We start from the raw sequence: 24,184 nt of genomic DNA on the forward strand, positions 1-24,184 counted from the left end.
ATCAGAGTGTTATCACCTTGAGAAAGAGCGGAAGCTCGAAACGCGTTGGTGGGGGCCCCTGGGCTCATCCTTGTTATCATGCTCTGATCCAATAAACCTTAATTTTATTGGGAACACACTCTCCAGCAATTTTTCCAGTAGTGCTCCATCTCTCCCTGCTGAACTTATATTCACATACAGACAGCTTCACTGTTCTTTCTGTGCTATTTGAATATATATATATATATATCTGTGTCCTGTAACCACCTGGCAACATTCTGAGTTAGACTGGGTTATGTTGCGTTCTCACGGGCCACACTGCTGCTGAATAAAGTTCTGTTTTATTTATTGCATAGCATATATAAAAACTATGACTGTAGGACCTACTGTACAGTACTGAAATCACTAACTTAATACAGTATGTGCATTATGAGGCTTTCTCAAAGAAAATACTATTTAGTTTATATTTATCTTGGTGGCTTAACTGTCACTTAAACTCTGGGTAAAATGTAAACGTATATTTTATTAGACTTGAACTTGCAAAATTAGCTGTGTCTGTATTTTTTGTGCCTGAACAGAAGAATATACATAATAGATAAGTTGAAGATGAATGTTGCGCTTGGGGAATGTGCTTTAGTAACCTAATAGAAGGTAATGCCATCTGCTGTGCGGTACTGAAACATTGCTGTGAATAAATGACGATTTAAAGTGACTGAAGGATATTCAGAAGAAGAGAAGAATGTGACTGTTGGTACATAGAATATATTGAGGGATAGATGCTGGTATCATGTTATAAAATGGGTGTTTTGAGGGGATTGCTGGTACCAGAGCATGTTTTGAAGACACATTGAACGTGGCAGAGCAGATGGGGGAGTCTATTGTGAAAATAATTAAGTATGAGGTGTGATATTGGGGGGGGGCGGAGGGGATACAAGAAGTTCTACAAGGAATGGCTAGGCTGCTTGAATGTTTGGCACTGTATATATAAGTATACATATATAGATCTTTTTTACTTGAGGTAATCTGCAAAGTCTGAAGCGATGAGCAAGAGCATAAAGTTGTGAACTAGACGAGGGGATCTGAGGAGAGTGCCTACATGTAAGTGTCACTTTAATCTTAGAAAGGAAGCCTGAAAGGCATTCTAGAATAAGACAGAAACAGTCATTTGTTGTCCTTACCAGGTACGGGTTTAAACCCCTGGTTTCAGAAGGTCGGTTCTGAGGTCCTTGATCTACTTGATTTTGAGTAGTATGAAGACTCCTAAAGCTATATTTAATCTGAGTTTCTTTTAACAGGAGAACGTTTTACACAGTCAGTTCAAGAAGAGCAGAAACACAACAGCGTTTCTGATCAGTATTCTCAGCTCTACTTTCAGCCCCTCAACCTCACAGGTTAGTGTGTGTGTGTGTGTGTGTGTGTGTGTGTGTGTGTGTTTGTGTTCAGAATAATAAGTATGTTTTGGTCTACTGTATGTTTTGCAATAAACTAATGCATTAAAATTATTTTGTCAACCAATAATTACCACTGCCACACAGCTTTGTAATGTCCTTTTTAAAGAAGCGTATTGGTAGCCCACTGGCTGATACTATGCATCTCGTAAGCACTGACATTGGCCCCTTGCAGACGCACCAGAACACCCTCCTACTGTCTCTGTAAGTTCTCCCCTCTTACCGCTTAGATTGTGAGCTCTTTGGGACAGGGACTCCCTTTCCTAATGTTTTATGTCTGAAGCGCTTATTCCCGTCGTGTTATAATATTATGTCACGTGTATTGCAAAGCGCTATGTACATGGATGGCGCTATGTAAATAAAGATATACATACATATACATACCTGGGACGGCCTTAGGCTTTGTGGGGCCCAAGGAGGCAAGCTGGCAGCCCACTCCGGAAAAGGTAAGAACACACACCACCCCCTTCTCCTACACCTACCTCTCTCTGCCGGTCCGGGGGTCCCGCGCTCCCTCCTCTCCCTCGTGTTGGCGCCGTGATCCTTCTCACTGGAGAAGGGAGGTGGGGGGGGCTCCAGTCTGGTGGAAGTTGGATCCTGGCACCGACGAGAGGAGGGAGCTTGGGACCCAAGGTGGCCGCTTTGCTCTAAGGTCGGCTTGCCACACATTATATAATGCTATAGTGATAACAGAGAAGTACATGGAAGTTGTTAGATTCGTTTCCAGGCAATATTCAAATCTCATTTATGTTAACTTTAAAAGTAAAATAGCTTTAACTATTTGAATATCTCATTTGTAAGATTCATCACAAATGAAGGTGCCTGTGAGGTTTTAAAAAAACATACATACACCATAGTACCATTTATAAAGAACACTTATGTTGGTCCATTGAAAAGGTATCAAAGCCTACACTGCATTTACTGTCCCCTAGGACCTACACAACTAGAATTGTGAACTACATTTGTAACAGGAAATTGGTGTATTTACTGTATATGGAATTCTGTCTCAGGGAATTCTATTCCTCATGAGGAATTCTTGTTGTTTAGTGGTTGCCAACGTAGTTGTATAAATCTAAAGATGCCAGGATCTGGGTTTTTTTATGTTCGTGTTTTTATAAGGCTGTTTATTTTGGAGCTGTATAACGTTTCTTGTGTGCTATGTTATTTTTACTCATCCATTCTATCACTTACACAGACACAACAGTGTGTGCATGGCCAAAAAGCATTTATTGTTTCATTTATGCTTCTAATTATTGATGTATTTTGTACCAATGGAAATATTTGGTGAAAGTACCCATCAAACATTGTATGGAAATAATACTGTAGTGTAATATATTTGCAATAATAGTACGGATGTGAACAATAAATGATGGTATAAAAGTATAAAATATGTAGCGATACTGCTGCTCCTTACATCATATTACCATTGATTTAAAATGATACCACCATTAATTTGCACAAAAAATTATATTGCTTAAAATACTGTATGTATGGTAAAGGGATATACCTTGTGTTGTAACCTCTAGATCGGATTTGATCTCCCACATGTGACAGAAAACTAAGATAGGAGAGAATGTATTAGAAGGGAATTTTATATCATAAGGGTTCATGGCAGCCTCCATGAATTTTCATATTGAATTTGCTATGCCCCTAGAAGATCTGGATGGGGTGATTTATATTTGATCTCTTGCTGTCCTTGTGGATAATAGAATCTGTTCTTGTTTGTAGAACCTCCTACAGAAGATCACTTGCTGCAGAATACGCTGTGGCCAGAGGTTCAAAAGCTGTAAGTTCTCCCCTGTCCCCTCTGGGAGTAAAAAAGTACGATACCCACAAAAAATGACATACTGTAGTGCTTCAGTTGGTTATACAGTATGTGTCCATACATTTATAGGTATTCTGGTTATTGTTTTTTTAAATCTATAAATGTGTTTATTATTTTTGTTTTTTTTTGGGGGGGGGAATTACAAACATTTGAATTTGGTGTTTCAGTGATTTTGTTTTTCTCTTTTGTTTCCATACTACCCTTGTGTTGCCTTCGTCTTGTACCTGTGGCTGGGCTGCTGCAAGAGGCGGAACTCAAGAAATTATGCTTTGTTTCTGCTTTTAATTGGTTTTAATCAGAAGTGTGAGATGATCAATCTGTGGTGTTTTTCGGTTAAAACCAAAAGCTGCAATCCTTAATTACAGATCAAATTAAACTCATCAGCCTGCACTTTTTGTGGGAATATATTAATATTCAGGTACATTTTTTTTTCTCCCTTTGTAGGTATGGACATGGCTATGAAATATTCTCTGTAGCCTGTAATAATGCAGGAACCGTGATTGCTTCAGCGTGTAAGGTAATGAGAAAATCCGAAGATTGCTAAAGGTGTTGGGGTCTATATCCAAATTTCCCAATGCAAAAAACATAGGTCCAGATGTCTGTAAAGGAAAAAAACAAAACATTGTTTTCAGTTGGGCTTTTCTTGGCTAAATCTGGTGGTGATTTTTTGCTCCAAATTTGCTACTATTTTGCAGTTGATAAACTTTGATAAACAGACTTGGCTGTGGTAATATAACTTATTGACTGTATGTATGTATGTGCGCAGCTTGTGACAAAACATATGAACACTGTTGTTTAGATCTCTTTGGAGAGTGCGGGAGCATGTTTGCTTTTAGATGACCCACTTCCAATTGTTTCCCTTCTCTGTTCAGGCTTCCAAACGAGAACATGCAGCAATTATCTTGTGGAGCACCACCACCTGGAAGCAGCTGCAGAGCTTATCTTTGCACAACTTGACTGTTACTCAGATGGTATTTTCTCCCGATGACAGATTCTTATTAGCAGTTTCCAGAGATAGAAACTGGTCCCTGTGGAAGAATCAAGAGGGAATCCCAGCACAGGCAGGTGAATAGCAAGTGTGTGTTTGCGTGCTCTCTGCTAATTGGATCTCTGACCAGAAAAAAAAAAACGTAAACAGATGAAATGTGCTCCTAGAACACATTATGAATGGTGTATTGAAGCTAGGTTATATTGTCAATATGGTCATGTTTAAAATCACAAGGGGGGTTGAGGGTAAGCTTTATTTGACTAAATTTGAATAGATTCTTGATGTTATTATTTTGTAACCTAGGCCCTTTTTATACTTTAAAAAAAAAAAAAAAGTGCCTTCAAATGGTGGGACTGTTTTTTTAATACGATGGTACCCTAATGCCCTGTGGTTTACACTACCTTTTTTTTTTTTTATGGGGGCTTGTACAATACAAAACGGACAAACTTTAAAAAAAATCATATCTAGGTAGCTGAGAAGGGTTTCTAGAGTAATGATTTGTATGTGTACATATGTATGTGTACACACACACACACACACACACACACACACAAACATATATGCAACAAAAAAAAAAAGTACCAAAAATGGAGCGCACAGGTACACCAAAAAAGTAGAAATAACGATTTATTAATGAACTTAAAAACAAGGGAGAAAAATCTAAAATGAAGGGGGACACTTCCAAAATCCTCAAATAACCACAAGGGGACAAATTGGTGAGTCTAAATCATGGAACAAAAATGGAACTGCCCTAATACATAATACAGAGTGGTGTTAAATGTCAAGGCATGATATAAAGTAACTCTGCAGATACAAATACTATGATACCTCTACACCTGAATGGGGCAAAGGCAATGTAACTACAGAGAGTTGCTACAAGATACATACACATACACACAGAAAAAGCAGTGACAATATGCTCAAAATACTGCACATAGTTATTAAAGACTGGTAATACACATAGGATACAAGTAAATCATCCAAATGATGACTCGGGCAGTGTGATGGTATGAAATTCTCAGCTGAATTGAAAAGGTCAGTCCAGATAGGGAACAGAGTCTAAACTTGAATCCATTTCATAATACATCACCAAAAAAATCAGTAAGTGCTGATGCACTGTACCTGGAATGTGGTGAGGAAAAAGGGGTCCCCCTGCAAGAACTCCCACTCCGACACGTTTCAACAACGGTCTTCTAGAGTTGTTAGCTGACACGCGGGCACTGTGTTGACTGCATTCGGACCGTCGGCTGCCAGCTTCGCTCCGGTTAGGGCTCCCTGGAGAAGAGATGGCTGCCTGACACTCTACGCTTGAAGCAGCTCTAGCGGCTTCTGTTCTGGTGCTCAGTCTAGGTTAGATAAGTGGACTTCCACCGGGTGGGGCTTCAGGAAGCTGCAGGAACTGTGGGGCATTGTCCACTGGAATATTACAGAGACAATAAATCAGGAGCGTACTCCACTAGACATGTGTCCCATTTAGCATCCACTATACGTGCGTTTGTGAACCCTGGTATCTGTCTCAGTGCGGTTTGCAAACTGGGCAGGGAAACGGGAACTTGACATAGGCTGGGGCCATGGTGCCTTCCCCCGTGCAAAGGCTGTGGGAAAGCGAGTGCTTTCCCTGGCCATGCTGGACGGGCCGTGGAGGCATTCCTAGTGACTTCACGGAGCTGGTTCGCCCCATTTGGGCGAATTGCTCACGTGACCTGTCTGTCGCGCTGATAATTCAGTTGAACTGATTTCTCACGCAATGCGTTAAGGCAGTCTGTTCGCTCAGCGTGCGGACGCCTCCGCACGGTCTGCAGTACCATGGCCCCAGCCTAATGGCGACCACGTGGCGGGGCGATGCGTGGCATAGTAGGGCCCACTCGTGGAAGCTATAGTGGAACGGTAGAGACATGGTCTCTAATTTGGTCTGACTGCTTTTGAACTTAGATTGGGCACCCCATGTCTGAGTTCTCAGCAGCACCTCCAAATGTAGCGCTGTTTCCCCCACACTATGGGAAAAGTGGCGGCTACTGACTGTGTGGTGCTTTACCTGTGGCTCACAGGAGGCCTGAACCTCCGTTGCTGTGAGCCCAGGGTGTTCCTGATCTGTCTGGTGACAGCGCCTCCACCTGTGAGGGATCCTGACAGCGCCGGATAACCCCTTCACAGGACCCAATGCAATAAGATCACACACTTGTATTTAATAACAGTTTACTGAACACAGGTACAACTAGATATATCATTAACCCACATACAATATAGGCCTCGCACAGCCGTAGCGCCACCGTGCCCTCCAACCGTAGTGTCCAACCCTGATAGGATTTCCCCCAAGTACTAAGGGGCCCCTTAGCACCCAACCTCCCTGGTGTCCACAAAAGCCAACCCACCCAATGTGCGAGATAGTGCTGCCCACAGTAACTGAAAGTGTTATAGTGAGGTACCTGCCCAGGTGCTCCAGCACTCTGGTATGGCCGAAAAGCAAAAGGGATCCACTGATCTAGCGACGTCGATGTCCGCAACGGGTGTGCGTGTGTGTGCGTTTGTATCATACAGGAATCGAACCCAGGACCTTACATATGCTAGTACCAATTCTCTACCTGCAAGCCACAGGGTTTGTGTGATGTCACACACACTAAAAACAAACTTAACATATAGTTCACACTGCACTGTGCTGTAGATGTTAAGTATATTTATAGAGTGTCTGTTAGCAATAAATCCTTGAATGTTTAAAAAAACAAAACAATTCCTGTGTGTCCGACCCTCCTCTGCGCTCGAAAGGCTACGTAAGGGCCACGCACGTGGACACAGCCTGATGAAGCAGGGAGAGCTGCAGAGAGGAGAGAGCTGCAGATGCCGTTAAGTCTCTCTCACACGCACACACACACTCTTCCACTTACACACACATACTATCCCACCCCACATAGTACACATAGTACACAGTGCAGTCCATTGTCACACCAACCCTGTGGTGTAGAGGTAGAGAATTGGTACCAGCATATGAAAGGTCCTGGGTTAGATTCCTGCATGTGTATTATATAAATTGTATCAATGTTCAATTCCGGCATGGTTTAGGGGTGTGCGTATGTGTTCGTTGGCAATAAAGCATTGACTGTTTAAAAAACCCACTCTCCCACTTACACACCCACTCTCCCACTTACACACCCACTCTCCCACTTACACACCCACTCTCCCACTTACACACCCACTCTCCCACTTACACACCCACACTTTCCCACTTACACACCCACTCTCTCCCACTTACACACCCACTCTCTCCCACTTACACACACACACACTCTCCCACTTACACACTCACTCTCCTACATACACACCCACTCTCCCACTTACACACCCACTCTCCCACTTACACACCCCCTCTCCCACTTACACACCCACACGCTCCCACTTACATACCCACACTCTCCCACTTACACACACACACACACTCTCCCACACACAAACACTCTCCCACGCACACACTCTCTCCCACGCACACACACTCTCTCCCACGCACACACACTCTCTCCCACGCACACACACCACACTCTCCCACGCGCGCACACACACCACACTCTCCCACGCGCACACACACACCACACTCTCCCACGCGCACACACACACCCACTCTCCCACTTGCACACACACACCCACTTGCACACACACACACACTCCCCCCCCACACTCACACCCACACTCCCACTTGCGCGCGCACACACACACAATCTCCCACTTGAACACACAATCTCCCACTTGCACACACAATCTCCCACTTGCACACACAATCTCCCACTTGCACACACAATCTCCCACTTGCACACACAATCTCCCACTTGCACACACAATCTCCCACTTGCACACACAATCTCCCACTTGCACACACAATCTCCCACTTGCACACACAATCTCCCACTTGCACACACAATTTCCCACTTGCACACACAATTTCCCACTTGCACACACACTCTCCCCCTTACACACCCACTCTCTCCCACTTACACACCCACTCTCCCGCTTACACACCCACTCTCCCACTTACACACCCACTCTCTCCCGCTTACACACCCACTCTCTCCCACTTACACACCCACTCTCTCCCACTTACACACCCACTCTCTCCCACTTACACACCCACTCTCTCCCACTTACACACCCACTGTCTTCCACTTACACACCCACTCTCTCCCACTTACACACCCACATTTTCCCACTTACACACCCACACTCTCCCACTTACACACCCACACTCTCCCACTTACATACCCACACTCTCCCACTTCCACACACCCCCGCTCTCCCACTTCCACACACCTCCCACTTACGCACATGCAATCTCCCACTTACGCACTCCCTCTTTCTCCCCATTCTCTCTCTCTCCCTCTTCCCCCCCCCCCCCCCTTTTCCCCTTTTGTGAGATATATATCTAGGAGCCATGCTCTCGAAATAATATGGAATTTTCTTACATAATCTGTTTTTTTCCTTAGGTACATACCTTAGGTAAAAACATAATCTGTTTTTTTCCTTAGGTACACCACCCTACTTTAGATTTATGCACTGACCTTTTTTTCTTTCATCTTTGGTGCCAAGTAGAGCCATTTCATAATCATCCACATACATACATTTCTGACATCTGAACACAACTGTACTGCACATCAATTGTTCATTTTCTGTGCAGCTAGTTACATCGAGAAACAATCTCGACAAGAAGCAGAAGAGGGGAAATGTGAGACAGATAATAAAATATAAATAAAGACAGAAGATCATTGGATCTCAAGCTACAATAACCGCTAGTTACTGCAAGATAGTTTATCTTGTGCTGCTTATTTTAGTAGAACTGCAGTATCTATATTAATTCCTGTTCATACTACTGTAGATAACCAGCAGATCTCTGCAGTAAATGCGCTTTCTTACATTAGCCTCAACAGCAGTGATTGGGCTGCATTTTTTTTTATCCCCTATATATTTTGCATGTCTAAAAGTGAACTGTAATTTTTAAAGAGGCAATCCAAGTGGCACTTGTTAAAACAAAAAATATATATATATTTTTAATATTCAGCCTTTGATTACCTTTGTTGAAAATTAATTACCTAAGCTGCCAATCAATTTGTTCTCCCGTGAACGATCAGTAAAGAGCCTACTTCCCAGGGTTCACTAAATGGCCGCCTTTCAGTTTCGATCAATCCTTTTGTCAGTGTAACTCAGCAGCTACAATGTATTCTTGTATTACTACGGTAACATTATCTATTGTTACAAACTGCTGGGAACATTGGCAACAAATTATCACAAACAGTAACGTTTTGCAAAGATCTGGCACTGCTGGGGACCTGTGCTAAAACCTGCTCTAGAATTCAAAGGATGCTCAGTATATTAAAACACATTAATGGCATGATGAGTAGAATAATAATTTTTAAAAAAATGCCATATGAGCTAATACTACAGAACTGATTTATTTAAAAAAACGCACATGTAGGAAATTGCATGGATTGCTCCTTTTAAGTAGCCGAAACAAGAAATGTATCTCCAGGTCTGATATGATTTATATATCCACGATGATATCCAACAAGTAACTAAATAGCATCTAACAGTAATAGAATGGTCCTTTTTTTTTTTACAGTAAAGCTCTAGGATCTGAGTTTTAGGCAGTAGGATCACTTGTAGTTCTTAGGGGTTTCCCCACTGATGTCAATAACTCTATATTCTCTATGCTGAGGAAGCTTTTCAATGTTGGGATGCTTAATTGAGTGCTGTTCTGCACTTTATTGCTGAATGTTCTTTTAGGTGGGAGTGGTACTGAGCATGCAATTATATGTAAATTAATTTATTCTACAAAGTATTACTCGGGGGAACCCCAGTGGGTGTTGTCTTATGAGCTAATGACGACTAAACGAACGCTACTTTAAAACTGACCACGTTATTACGGGGATTTAGCTTCATTTTGGGCACATGGCTTCACTGTCCCCTTCTCAAAGTGTGTGTGTGTGTGTGTGTGTGTGTGTGTGTGTGTGTGTTAATAATAATAATAATAATATACACACGCGCAAGCAGACACTCACTATATGCATGAAGATGTTTGTATATGCTATAAAAATATAATCCTGCAGTTACAGTTCATACTTGGTAATGCAGCTATGCTGAAACTTTTATATACTGTAAGAGGGGGGGGTGGAAAGCCAGTGAAAGTTATTTTATTAGCAGCCTCAGACTTCAGTGAAGTTGAGAGGACATCATTTATTTTCATTAAAAGAGAATTAATGTATTGCAAGAGTGAGGAAAAATCTGAACCCCCTGCACAGTTCAAACACTAGATGACTGCACGTGCTGACGACGATCATTTGTATCCTATTGTCAGATGTGATGTGGTATGATGGCCTTCATATATCATATCTGTCAGGCTCTGGAGTAGGCAATAATACGCAACAGGATACGTAGGAAATGGCACAAACCCGGCAAGGTGACAAGCATCAGCTTGTACTTGCAAGTAAAAGGGACAATACAGGCCTTTTGAAAAATGAATGCAGCGAGCTCCAGGGCTGCATAAATAATGTCCAAAAATAAGCAAAAAGCATTTGTAGCAGAGCAATATTTCATTTCAATGATGCATTTACATTTTTCTCCATTGCATCTTCATTGCATTTGTTTGCTGAAAGAAAATCTGCATGGTAATTTAATCTTTTAACCCTACTAACCATAAATCAAGTCAATTGTCCAGTAGCCATGTTGACGCTGCAGCGCAGTTAGTACATTGCTGGCACAAGAAGTGGTAGTGCAGAATTTGGACCGAACGCACCATGATAGAGAGAATTCATGACTAATGATCAATCCAGTTCATTGTCAACGAACCCTTTTGATGCTCCAGGGCAGCAAACGTGGCCATGTAGAATTGGGGCAAAGCACTGTAAGGCTGCGCTTATAGTACTGGTGATGGCGCGCAGTGGCAAAGCAACTACATGTAGTCCGTCGCTGGTGCCCACAGTGGGCGCGTCCGCAATGCTGCGACACAGCGACTAAAATCGCTGTAGTCAAGCGAATTTGAAATTTCAGCGGCGGTAGCGTGACGTGAGCGGTTCAGCCAATGAGGGCAAACTGCTCACAGCCACGCCCCTCATCGCCCTCCCTCGTCTCCTGCACCAGAGGGCAGGAATCGCAATAGCGACGGATAACATCAGCGGTCGCGTCTCCGTCCCCATAGGCAGCACTATTAGCGCAGCCTAAGAGTAAGTGGGTGGGATTTTTGCACAAAGGTTAAAACTGAGTTTTGTTAAATAAACGCGTTGTAATTGTTTTGTCTTTCTATCCCTTCCGTTTTTCCTGATCCAGATTTCATTTTGCATGTGCACACTGACAAGAATACATCCGTGCATAGCCGAATTATTTGGTCTTGTGACTGGACCTCCGACAGCAAGTATTTTGTCACTGGAAGTCGGGACAAAAAGGTATCTCTTTAATAAAACCGAAGTACCTTACTATATGCGCTGCTAGATTAGCAATTAAAAATGAACTACTTGGTTGATTTTAAATATTAAATAAGTAGAGGCGGAGTCCAAAAATCCTGAGGATAAGCTTTTTAATGCCAGTACAGTACTTTACGAAGTCATGTGGCTGTGGCTTTCCATTCAACAGTTTTATACCCCAACTATTTATATATATATATAGATATATATATATATATATATATTACAGAGTGTACAGAGCGCTTCATGGCCTTAATACACGTGACAATCCTATAAATACAAATAACACAAGGAATAGATGCTTCAGACATAAATAACATTTAGGAAGAGGAGTCCCTGCTCCATAGACCTTACAATCTAATTGCTTGGTAGGAAGAACGTACAGAGACAGTAGGAGGGTGTTCTGGTAAGTGCATCTGCAGGGGCCACAGTTTTTGTATGAGGTGTAAAGTATCAGCCACAGAGCTACTCATAAGCTTCGTTAAGTGTGTTTTTAAGGTGGATCTTAAAGGTGGATAGAGAGGGTGTTAGTTGGATATTGAGGGGAAGGGCATTCCAGAGGTGTGGGGCAGCCTCTGCTGCTTGATTAGTTCCTGATCCAGGGTCTGACGTCATCGCACATCGTAGCATCATGTGACACTGCTGACGTGATTACGTCGTGTTGCTAGGCAACGCGCTGTGTGTATCAACAAAGATAAAGGGAGACCACAGCGCACAAAACACGGCACATCATTGCAGCTGTGCAGCCGGCAGAACAAGACTAGGCTTCCATAGTGTCTAATTTTGTGAACTTTCTGAAAACTACAGTTTATCCCAAAAACACATGTGTTACTCTTTTGCCACTCTGCTCCGTTCTTAAATACAGGGTATACCATTTTAGCTTCCATGATACTAGCCAAAAAATATATATGTTAACACACTTGTTAAATACACACAAAAACATATAAACATTATGACTATTAACCTTCTTCACTACAAGAGTCTACTTGCCTGGCCTAGGGAGTGATTTATAGCTGTGATAATGAGCGACACAGCTTTGCCATGGCTCTACTTTTTAGCTGTACTTTATTGGAGATGCTGTGTTACATAGTTACATATGAGCTGTGCTGCAATTGCTTGTGTTCTTCCAGGCATCTTTGCAGCTCTGCTTTGGGGTGATACTACAGCAAATCCTGTGATCATAACGACAGTGAGCTGAAGCCAGAATATTGTAGTTTAGAAATGCAGGTAGCCATGTGAAAACTACTTAACATCTCCGTAAATGTGTGTCTCAGGTCATTATCTGGGGTGAATGTGACTCATCTGGCACCGGTGAAGGGAATAAGCCTGGTTCTATCAAGCCTTGTTCTACTGTCCTTGATGCAGGAGACTCTGTCACAGCTGTTAGTGTCAGCCGAGTACTTGCCCACGATGGAAGGTACTGTACAGTATATGTATGCTGGGTTTACACTTTGAAAATATTTTTTGTCTTTTATGCAGCTCTATTCCATAGAAAATAAAGCACAGTGAAAAGATTATAATAATGGCACAGAATGAAACTCAGCTTGAGAAACAGCTATTCATTAACCTTGTTTTCTTCTTAGGCTAAGGCCGCGGTCTCTCTGCTGTAACCCGCGCCCGCGCTTTTGGCGGCGCGTTCAGCCGATTCCCCGCTCTGCAGCTCACTGCAGGAGCAGAGACCGGGGGGGGGGGGCGTGGCGGAGGAGTGACGGGGGCGCGGCCATGACGTACCCGGCAGGTTCGCCCTCATTGGCTGAGCCGCCGGGGGCGTGCCTAATCGCTCGACGCGAGTCCTGCTCTCAATTCTATTGAGAGCAGGAGTAGCTCTCGCGCGAGCGCTGCGACCCCCCCTCGCAGCGGGCCCGGCGCCATTGCGGGGAGGGCTCTCGTGCGCGCAGCGTCTGCCACAGCGTAGTGGCCACGCCCCCCCGGTCTCTGCTCCTGCAGTGAGCTGCAGACCGGGGAATCGGCTGAACGCGGCGCCAAAAGCGCGGGCGCGCGTTACAGCGGAGAGACCGGGGCCTTAGCCTTAGCTTTTGTCTTTGCACAAGCACACGTGGAACCTTAATTGTTTAAAGGTTCCCAGGACCAAAGGGAAGGAAGTTCAGTGACAAGGGCGGAACTAATGACTTGTGGGACCCAGGGCAAGTTTATGAGCTGGACCTACTTCGAAATGCAGAACATTTGAAAAAATAAACACAATTTGCAATGCACCCTACTCTCCCCCACACACACCATCCTCGCCCTACTCTCCCCCACACCCTCCTCGCCCTGCTCCCCTCACACGCACCCTCCTTGCCCTACTCTCACCCACACGCTCTCTCACCACCATGCTCTCCCCATCATCATTTCCAGGGGGTGTCTGGCAAATTTTAAACTCTGGGGCAAGCACAACCAACCAGCCCAAATATCAAGCTGCATACGCACCATAAAGCATGCATGCTCATCAGACACGCCATACAAGCAAATGTACACCAAATATATACATGCATCATACACACAAAGTGTATCGAAATAATGTATACAAATCCCATATATACTCACCCAAAATTGTGTGTGTGTGTCTATATATATATATATATATATATATATATATATATATATATATATATATACACTGTGTATATATATATGTGCATGTATATGTGTGTATACACACACACACACACACAAAGGAGAAAGCACGCAGCCCATAGCGTAAAAAGCGTAAAATTTAATACAATAATAGAAGAGAGGGGAACAGGCTCACTCACAAATGAAAATGAAATACAAGCATTGAGTATATCACCACCACGAATCAGCACGGAGTCTCCTCCACAGCAAAAGATGAAGAATGCTGTCAGCTATCAGTCCAAATGTTCAGACCTCGTGGGGTACAATCAGATACTTCAACTGGAGGTTCTAAGTTAGTAGTTCCTCCAGATCAGGTCGATTGACGTCCGCAACCAATACTGGGGCTCCTTGCAGCAGGAACAAGATCTCACCACGTGTGTTCCGTCCCATCTGGGCCTCACTACAATGTGGGGGAGCCCAACCGTCCCCTGGGCAGCAGATTCACCCCTCTGGAGGTAGAGGCATTACTGTTAAATTTAACCAACAATGACAATACCATCTGTTCTAATAATGCTGGTCAACTTGCATCAGACAATATGGATAGTATAGGGACATCAGGTTTTTTAGATCTGACTCCCCTCAGAGGGGAGGTCAAGAAAGGAGAGAGGCATTTTCCACTTTGGGACTGCAAAGTCTCAAACAAACCTATCCAACAGGCAAAACGCGGACTAGAGGGGTCAGAGCAGGCAGGACTGTCCAAAGAAAGAAGGAAAATAGAGGACGAATAGTAATACCTGAATCTACGGGGGTATTTAATCTATCGTCATTTCAATTGTCAATTTATGAACAAGCATTGTTGGAAAGGGGATTGTCCTTTTCGCCTAGTACAGGCCCAAATGCATTCAACTTATTTGTTGATTTAAATTGTTATATTCGTAAATTGACCCTTCAGAGACATTTCAATATTATAAATGGTAAGAAAATTGCTGATACAATTGGTGGTCCACTGACTAATGATTCTCTGTTTAGATGTTTTGTCCCACCTTTTGGTGGAAAGTGGTACCTGGACGCAGGCAGTTGTGGACTCATTGGATGAGTTTAACTTGACTATACATCCCACAAATTTCACCTGTTCTTCTCAGGTAAGTGATTTGGCTTTTGTACATTCGCCGTTCAGGCCGCAGTCCCTCTTCTTTCCCTACCAATCGAAGGGAGGTTATGTCGATTCTTTTTACAAGTTGGTCCTACAGGACTTTGAACATCTTTGTTCGGGACCATCTAGAATTCAACATAATCTCTCCAAGCCAGAACGAGTTGCAATAGATGCTCTCAAAAACAATGAGAGGATAGTTATTAGACAGGCCGACATGGGTGGGGGCATCATCATCCAGGACAAGGAGGCCTACCTACGGGAGGCGTCTAGACTCCTGGGTGATGCTGCCTCCTACTCTATTCTGCCCACTGATCCCACATCTAGTTATCAGATCGAACTCAGGGACCTCTTGGGTAGAGCACACACAGATGGCATTCTCACAAGATCAGAATTAAAAATTTTATTCAATGATCACCCTCGTATATCTGTGTTTTATCATCTGCCGAAGCTTCACAAATCTCTCGTCGATCCCCCTGGAAGGCCCATTATCTCGGGGGTGGACTCGATGACAGCATGCCTGTCCCAATATGTTGATTACTATCTTCAACCTTTAGTGGCCTCATTGAGGTCTCATATTAGGGACACGCTGCACGTCGTCGACTCCATCTCCGAGATAAAATGGAAGCCCACATATTTGTGGGCAACATGTGATGTATCATCTTTATACACGTCCATTGTGCATTCCAGGGGTATCGACGCAGTAAGCTTCTGGCTCAACCAGGATACTACCATCCCTTCTATTCAAAAAATATTTTTACTTGAAAGTATTAAATTTATACTAACACATAACTATTTTTTGTTTGATTAAATTTATTATTTACAGATCCTTGGAACGGCCATGGGTACGAGATTCGCCCCGAGTTACGCTAACCTATACATGGGTTATTGGGAGGAGTTTGCCGTGTGGCGGTGTGCCGCGCTTGGGGCGGGTCTCGTATACTATGGCTGTTTCATAGATGATATAATTTTAATTTGGGATGGAGAGGAGGATATCTTTAGAAATATTTTACATTCATTTGACAACGATTTAAGATTAAAATTTACTTTTGAGGTTAATGCCAAATCAGTGGTGTTCTTGGATCTGATACTAGGTGTGGATGATGAATTAAACATCTCAACAAAAACACTTCAAGCCGGTCAGTGTAAACAACTATGTTCATACGGACAGCAATCATGCTGCCCGCTGGCTTAATAACATCCCATTAGGCCAATTTCATCGGATGAAGAGGAACTGCACCAAGGACGGTGACTTCATAACCCAATCTAAAATACTTGAGAAGAAATTCAAAGACAAGGGGTTTGACTCAGAACTTATCAAACAATCTTTTGATAAGGTTTCCATGTTAGATAGATCCACACTTCTGGTACAATCTAGAGTAAAGAGGGAAAATACATCTAGGTATACAAAGAGTCATATTCCGAATACGCCGATGACTTTGAGATTTATAACAGGTTTCAATCAATCCTCCAGTGCTATTGGGAGGATATTGAACAAACATTGGGACATTCTAAAATGTGACCCCCATTTGGGGCCACATTTACCGAATAAAGCATCAGTAATATTTCAGAAAGCCAGGAATATGAAAAATATACTGGCACCAACTAAGATTAAGAATAGTCATCCATCTACATTTTTTCTGTTGTATTTTTTTTTGTTTTTTATGTAGTCCAATAAACTTTTTTTATTCCCTCAACCCCCTGGTGAGCTGATGGTGCTTATTATTGGGACGCTGCTGTTTCATGCCAATCCTTTTGTCTCTATAGTCATCCATCTACGTCTGTCATGTCGAGGACCCCTGGTAACCGCAGGTGTGGCAGGTCACGCTGTATCACCTGTGGTCATCTGACGGTGTCTGATCAATTTGTCTCCTTGATCAGGGGCAACATACATGGTGTTTTGGGTGCCATTACATGTTTGAGCATGTATGTAATTTACATGCTGATGTGTGGTTGCGGCAAACAATATGTGGGCCGCACCATGCGTCCTTTCTGTGCTCGATTTCTCGAGCACAGACGGAACATCATTAACGGTGTTAACAGTCATGGCATCTATAGACATTATGACTTGGTTCATAACAAGGATCCCAAATCACTTAGAATGATTGGTTTAGAATACATTTCACCCCTCGCATTGGGGGGTGATCGTTTCAAATTATTATGTAAACGGGAGACTAATTGGATTTACCAGTTAGCCACATTGGCACCTGGTGGATTCAATGAGTCTCTAGACACTAGCACTATTGTGTGAAATGTCAGTTTATCTTTGGACCATTGCCTGCTCTTGCCCCCGTGTTCTCTTTCCGTTGAAAAATGCCTCTCTTGTTATTTAGGTATGAGGACCTACTATGTTATATGAGGGTCTTGCATATCGGGACCAGCATTATACTGTACCATCTGTGAACCAATCAAGGTTATAGAGGAATTGCCTATATTCCCCTTTCCTCCCCCTCCCCCCTTTCCCCCCTTTTCTCATCCTAATTCTCTCTCCCCCTCCCCCCCTCCCAAATCTCTTCCTTTAACAGTTCTGGCAATGTCCTCCCTGCATTTACCTTTAGGATATCACTGATTCATATTAGATACATAGAGGTCATAATTACAGAGCCCAGATCATTCTAAACATGAAATAAAATAAGTAATTGGAATGATTGTTTAAATAACTTTTATTTATCATTTATGAATACATATGGCCCTGTGGTAAAATGCTATATACATGGCAACAATTGCCAATTATTAGATTGACTTATGCTTGTTTTCTTCTTTTTCCTTTTCCAATAGCCTTATATGCGTGTTTATGTTATAATTGTACCTAGGCAGTTGTCTAATTGTTTAAGGGTTGTTTTTTATTCACTACTGGTTGCTAGGCAACCCGTTTCTGTATATGTGTGTATATATATATATATATATATATATATACATACATACATACATACATACATACATACATACATACCCCCGTAAGTACACTCACTTTAAGTACACTCGCGAGTAAGTACATCTCGCTCAATAGGCAAACGGCAGCTCACGCATGCGCCTGTCAGCACGTCCTGAACAGCAATGCCGGCTCCCTACCTGTACCGAAGCTGTGTGCAAGCGGGGAGACTATAGAGCCTGTTACAAATGCGTTATTTACATCAGTTATGCACGTATATGATGATTGCAGTATAGTACATGCATCGATAAGTGGGAAAAAGGTAGTGCTTCACTTTAAGTACATTTTCGCTTTACATACATGCTCTGGTCCCATTGCGTACGTTAATGTGGGGTATGCCTGTATATATATATATATATATATATATATATATCCGCTGCGGTCTATGGGTTCAATATCCTTTGAGAAAGTCAGTCACTGACGAAAAGCGTCAGGAGAGCAGCGACGGCATTACGTCATCACCTGGGGACGAAACACACGTGGTGAGATCCTGTTCCTGCTGCAAGGAGCCCCAGTATTGGTTGCGGACGGCAATCGACCTGATCTGGAGGAACTACTAACTTAGAACCTCCAGTTGAAGTATCTGATTGTACCCCACAAGGTCTGAACATTTGGACTGATAGCTGACAGCATTCTTCATCTCATGCTGTGAAGGAGACTTAGTGCTGAATCGTGTGGTGATATACTCAATGCTTGTATTTCATTTTCGTTTGTGAGTGAACCTATTTCCCTCTCTTCTATTATTGTATTAAATTTTATGCTTTTTACGCTATGGGCTGCGCGCTTTCTCCTTTGTGTTTTTACATTTATCTGGATGTGGTTCTCCATCTGAAAGCTGCCCCAAAACCCATATAAGCGCAATCATCGGATTGGACAATACAGGAGTGGATTAGTATACCATTAATTTTTTCCCTATCTGTTGTTATATGTATATACTTTATACTTGCTATTAGAGTAATTATATTTGTACTAACATTAAGTTACATATTACTATATCTCTTGACGCTACTATATCTTTGTTTTATATATATATATATATATATATATATATATATATACACTGTATACACATACATACACACATACACACACACCAAGTTAACCCCCACCCCCCCCCCCCCCACACCCCATATATACATTGTCAACCCATCGCACCCACCAGAGTCGCAGATAGACACATAGTGTAAATGTTGCCTTACCTGGATGAGAATAAGAGAGTGGTCTGGTGCAGAGCGCTCTCTGAGGACCAGGATGAGCAACCGCCTGTCACATACATAGGCTGCCCTGCATGGGAGGGGTGGAGAGTCTGTTCGGCACCTCCTCCCTGCTACAGGCTGGCAATAGAGAGCCGAGGCAAAGCCTGGAGGTGGAGGCACCGAGGCAGTGTGTGTGCGTGCGGCTGACTGGTAAGGGGCCCATCCTCCCAGCTGTTCTGCAGTCAGGGGTCTGGTGCAGCTGAACTGGCTGCACATATGGTAGTTCTGCCACTGCGCAGCGACGTGAATGCATTGTATTTGAGTGATATACACCTTCATTATTGTCGGAAATAACTGTGTCACTGGATTAAAGTAAGGGCCTTTACCAGGCATCTCCTGATATAAGGGAGGACAAACGAATGGTAGGGAATGCATTTGATTACCGTGCTGTCCCTTTCACATTCCCTGTTAAAAAGAAAATGTTTTTTTTTTCACCCCCAAAAAAGTCAAATGTTTGCCATGAACAAGATTTTATTTCTTCATGAAAGCTTTCGGTAGGTTAATAAATGTTTTTTTGAGGTCAGTGGGATTGGCCATTTTTAATCTGCAAACAGAACTCTCACGTTCTCCCACCATTTACAAGGATCCCATTTCGGCCTAACCTTTTTAATGAATAATAAAGGAAACAAATTATGTCAGAGTCTGAACTTCCATATGAAAGGCGCACCGCTCAAAGGACCACTACAAAGGTTTAGTGGTTGGAGTTAGGCTTTAAACAGCATTGCCTTTTCAACAAAAAAAAAATATATATATATACTTTTTCACCCTTTTCAAATGACTCGTTCCCTTATTGTATGTAACCTAGCCCATCAATTCAAGTACGGCCTACATCACTTAGGGGTATACTTTGTCACTGCACAATTAATTGGCAAATCTGGTTGCAGGTCCTATAGCAAAATAAGATGAAACCACATACAGATGTAGCATGTGACATTTGCTTCTGTCCACATTTGTCCACAACGACAGGGACAATAAATCTTCCTACATCTTTTTCTGTCAATGAGGAGCATTTGTATCCTGCAGTTACAGTAACTTTGCTGTTTCATCTTCTCTAGTTATATTATTGCTGTTGGACTAGAATGTGGGAAGATTAATTTGTACACGTGGCGTGTACAGAATGGATCAGAAACTGACTGGAGAAAATGTTTTGAGACGGACCAAAGGTTTGTACAGTACACGGTTTTTCTTAAAGCAGCGACCTGTTCTACTAACACTTTTTTGTTTCAGTTTGTTATCCTTGCACTTCAGATTTTCCAACACAGGAGCCAAAATTCCCTAGTTTACTTTTTAAAAAAAAAATGAATGTTAAGTGTTCAGGAAAGCAGTCTTTGTTTTTTATTGGACACATTATCAATGTATTTTGTTCCCTCTCCATAGCTATGTGAAGCTGCATTTGCATGATATGAACAGCAGTTGAATGTTGTCTTTTTAACTTATATTATCAATATATTTCTAGTTTAGTCTGTTTAATTGGTCCTTTCTGTCATTACCCCCTTAGAAAATCTGGTGTATAAGACTGAGGTCATACAGTAATTTAGCGGTCTAGACAACATGACTCTATTTGTTCTTAATTTATTTCTAAACTGTTTGTGTGCCTAATATATTTATGAGTTTAATTCTCTTCAATATTACTTGATTTCTAATTATTATTCTCCTTTTTTTAACGGAGTGCTCCTAAAACGTTTGTTTTTAAATATATTGAAGGAAATAATGATTTAAAAAATATATATATATTTGTATATAGCGCTGACAGTGTATGCACCACTGTACATAGAATTTTGCAGACACAATTAGTCCCAGCCCTGTAGAACTTGCAATCAAACTTTGTTACCTGAGGCACAGGGAGGTTGAGTTACTTGCCCAAGGTCACAAGGAGCCGACACCGAGATTCAAACCAAAATTACCTGCTTCAAAGTCAGTAACCTTACCACTCAGCCACTCATTTAGCCCATATATTTTTTTCTGGGTATTTATTTTTAATACTAATTACTTTTGTTCTTGACAAATAATTTAAGAACTGATATTAGACTAGTAACGACAGCTGAAGTATGTGCATTTTATATATGCTCAGCAGCTACTGTATATCCTTCTCATATGCAAATAGGGCTGTGACCTATTGGGTTTTATAAACTACATAATAGTTGTAAATGTCAGTGTTTTGTATCTTTTTGGGCCAGGGTAACAGTGTACGAATAATCATAATAAATGAAAACAAAAAAAAACATTTTCAAAAACGATCCGCGTAGAAGCATCCCCAAAAATCATTAGATAGTAATTAAGATGTGTGACCTAACATTAATGTGTTGAGAGCTAATATTGATGGAGAGTTTGCAGTTTAAATTATTGACAAGAGAGGGGATAAAATGTCATTAGTGTTGTTAATAACCTTGGCAATTCTGGCATATTTAATACCTGCAGGTTGTGACAAGTCAATTTCTCTCAGTTGGCAGTAGTGAGATAAAGTACTCTAATTAGGTGAATGATGGCATTTGAATCTTGCAGCCCAGCTGAGTTTGACATTTTCTGTTGCCACACACATTACTTCCTTTCCTAATTCTCTTGCTTTTTTAATCTTCACAGCCTTAGTCACACGCTGGCCGTCAAGCAGCTTTGTTGGAGAAGTTGCCTGGGCAGGGCGGGACACAATGACTCGGACAGTGGAGAGTGGCTCCAGCTGGCAAGCTGTGGAGCAGATCATGGTGTAAAGATATTCGATGTTAACAGGAATGCTCTCTGATGACAGCACACGGAAGCTTCTAGTGGCCATATTTTGCAGATCAGATAGCAGCATCTGTGCTGGGTATAACCTGGTCCCAAAGAAGTCCGTAGCCATTGGGGTCACAGTTTTTTGTTGGTTCCCCATTAATGTAATTTTTCTGGCTCTACTCTAGAGAGAAGGAACTGCTTATTACAGCGTGTTCATTGTTAAAATTAAGAAATGGGGAATGGTTTTGAGCAAGCTGTGCAGCTTTAATAGAAATAATTCCATATTTTGAAATTGAGCTTTAACATACTTTAACAAGTATGCATTTTTTTTTATGTTGGGGTAACATTCAAATTGGTCTTAATTAGTATATTTGAATATAGATACTTGTGCTTAAGTTGAGTGTTTATTACAAAAGCATGACGAGGCACAACAAAACATTAATTTTCCACTGAATGATAACTTTTCAAGATGTTTCCTCCTTTCCTTGTATACAGTAAATGTACTTTATCTCCCAGATACTTCGACAGCTATTATGATTAGACATGTTGATTTTAATAAGGAGCTAAAGAAACATTCCTAAAAAAAAAAATAGACCTGCATTTTCTGACAAAATTAAATTAAAGAAATGTAAATCTTTTGAAAAAAAAAAAATGCTTTCTTAACTTGCTTTTAAAAGCGTTCCTCCCCAGAGAACTTTTTCTCCTCTTTGTCTATTTATGTTCAATAAAATAAAGTGTGGCTTCGTTCACTCCAGATATTTGGTCTTTATTTATTTGTGGACGAGTAGTCTCTCCATAATCAAGTTAAATTGGCTGATTCATTGAGAGGGGGGTTGGGGGAGGCGCAAATTACTCTTGCAGCTGTGACCATGGATGTGTGGGGAGGGGTGGGCAACTGCCAGTGTTTACATCAATGCAGAATATGGTACCCTCTTGCCTGTGCAGCTTTGTCTGCTTGGTCTCACCCACCGACAGGGAGACCGATCCGTGTTAAAATGGATCACAAGTGAGCTTTTGAAAGGGGTTTATGGATCAGAATTTAAGAGAGCAGAATTTCTTCGGTAAGCATTCACAAATCCAGTATGTACCACTGGATATTATTATGCATAATACATAAAACATATTTGCATTGTTTTGCTGGTAGCATCTTTATCAAAGACGTAACGCCCTTCACCCTATCAGTTGCCATCATACTAATTTGGCATGTTTGATAGATTTGTAACCTCCACAATCTCAGATCAATCTGCTCACACTTTTTTTTTTAACAGCATATGAGGTACTCTCCTGCAGAGATTCAAAATGTTTATTGATTTTCATCCACTCTTGCAATCATTTCGGAGTGCTTTTTTTGGACAGTATAAATGCCCTATGTCCTGGAACAAAACTTATTTCCTTTTCACATATTGTTACACGTATTTTTGTTCATTGTCTGAATCTATTTTCATCAATCTTCAATAAAGTACAGTAACACTCATGGGAGAAAGTGATTGGGCACACAGATGGTTGAAGTACTGTTTTTTGTTTTTTTGTTCATGTGCTGGAAACCGAAACATTCGCTACTCTGCATCCATGTTTAGCTGTGGCAAAACTCGCAGATACAATTGCACAACTAATACAGAAGGACAGTGCTTATTTTTGTATGTCCATGCTAAAAATGTATAGTTGGATTAATACTGCTGATGCTTGATTTCAAAAATGTAAAAACTAGAACATTGCTTTCTTAAAACTTCACCCAACAGTGTGATCATTGAGTGCTGAGGTTTTTCCCTTGAATATTCTAATTATTTGTGACCCAAGGGGTGGGGGGGGGGGGGTCCTTGATCTTGTGCACCACTCACCAATTACAACTTGGAGATGTTATGTGAAAGTGCTGTCTTAACTTGTATAGATATTGATTACACAAATGTTTTATCA

At 41.8% G+C, this 24,184-nt stretch overlaps 1 protein-coding gene across 4 annotated transcripts in view; it reads left to right on the forward strand.

Annotated features, from left to right (window-relative positions):
* The window catches only part of ELP2 (elongator acetyltransferase complex subunit 2), an 83,360-nt gene extending 60,340 nt beyond the window's left edge, over positions 1-23,020 (forward strand). Inside the window, exons 15-23 of one of the 4 annotated variants that reach the window (XR_012799155.1) lie at positions 1,275-1,370; positions 3,156-3,213; positions 3,697-3,769; positions 4,125-4,313; positions 11,540-11,655; positions 12,948-13,090; positions 15,256-15,368; positions 20,620-20,727; positions 22,145-22,283. Coding sequence is in view for 2 of the 4 variants with exons in the window: in XM_075585985.1 (XP_075442100.1) it covers positions 1,275-1,370; positions 3,156-3,213; positions 3,697-3,769; positions 4,125-4,317; positions 11,540-11,655; positions 12,948-13,090; positions 20,620-20,727; positions 22,145-22,301 (944 nt within the window). In the remaining 2 variants the exon portion in view is untranslated. Of the gene's footprint in view, positions 1-1,274; positions 1,371-3,155; positions 3,214-3,696; positions 3,770-4,124; positions 4,318-11,539; positions 11,656-12,947; positions 13,091-15,255; positions 15,369-20,619; positions 20,728-22,144 lie in introns of those variants that run through there. The other 3 variants (XR_012799156.1, XM_075585986.1, XM_075585985.1) reach the window with 3 other exon arrangements.
* The last annotated feature ends 1,164 nt before the right edge of the window (positions 23,021-24,184 follow it).

Source organism: Ascaphus truei, chromosome 2 (genome assembly GCF_040206685.1).
Source record: "Ascaphus truei isolate aAscTru1 chromosome 2, aAscTru1.hap1, whole genome shotgun sequence".
Taxonomy (NCBI): domain Eukaryota; kingdom Metazoa; phylum Chordata; class Amphibia; order Anura; family Ascaphidae; genus Ascaphus; species Ascaphus truei.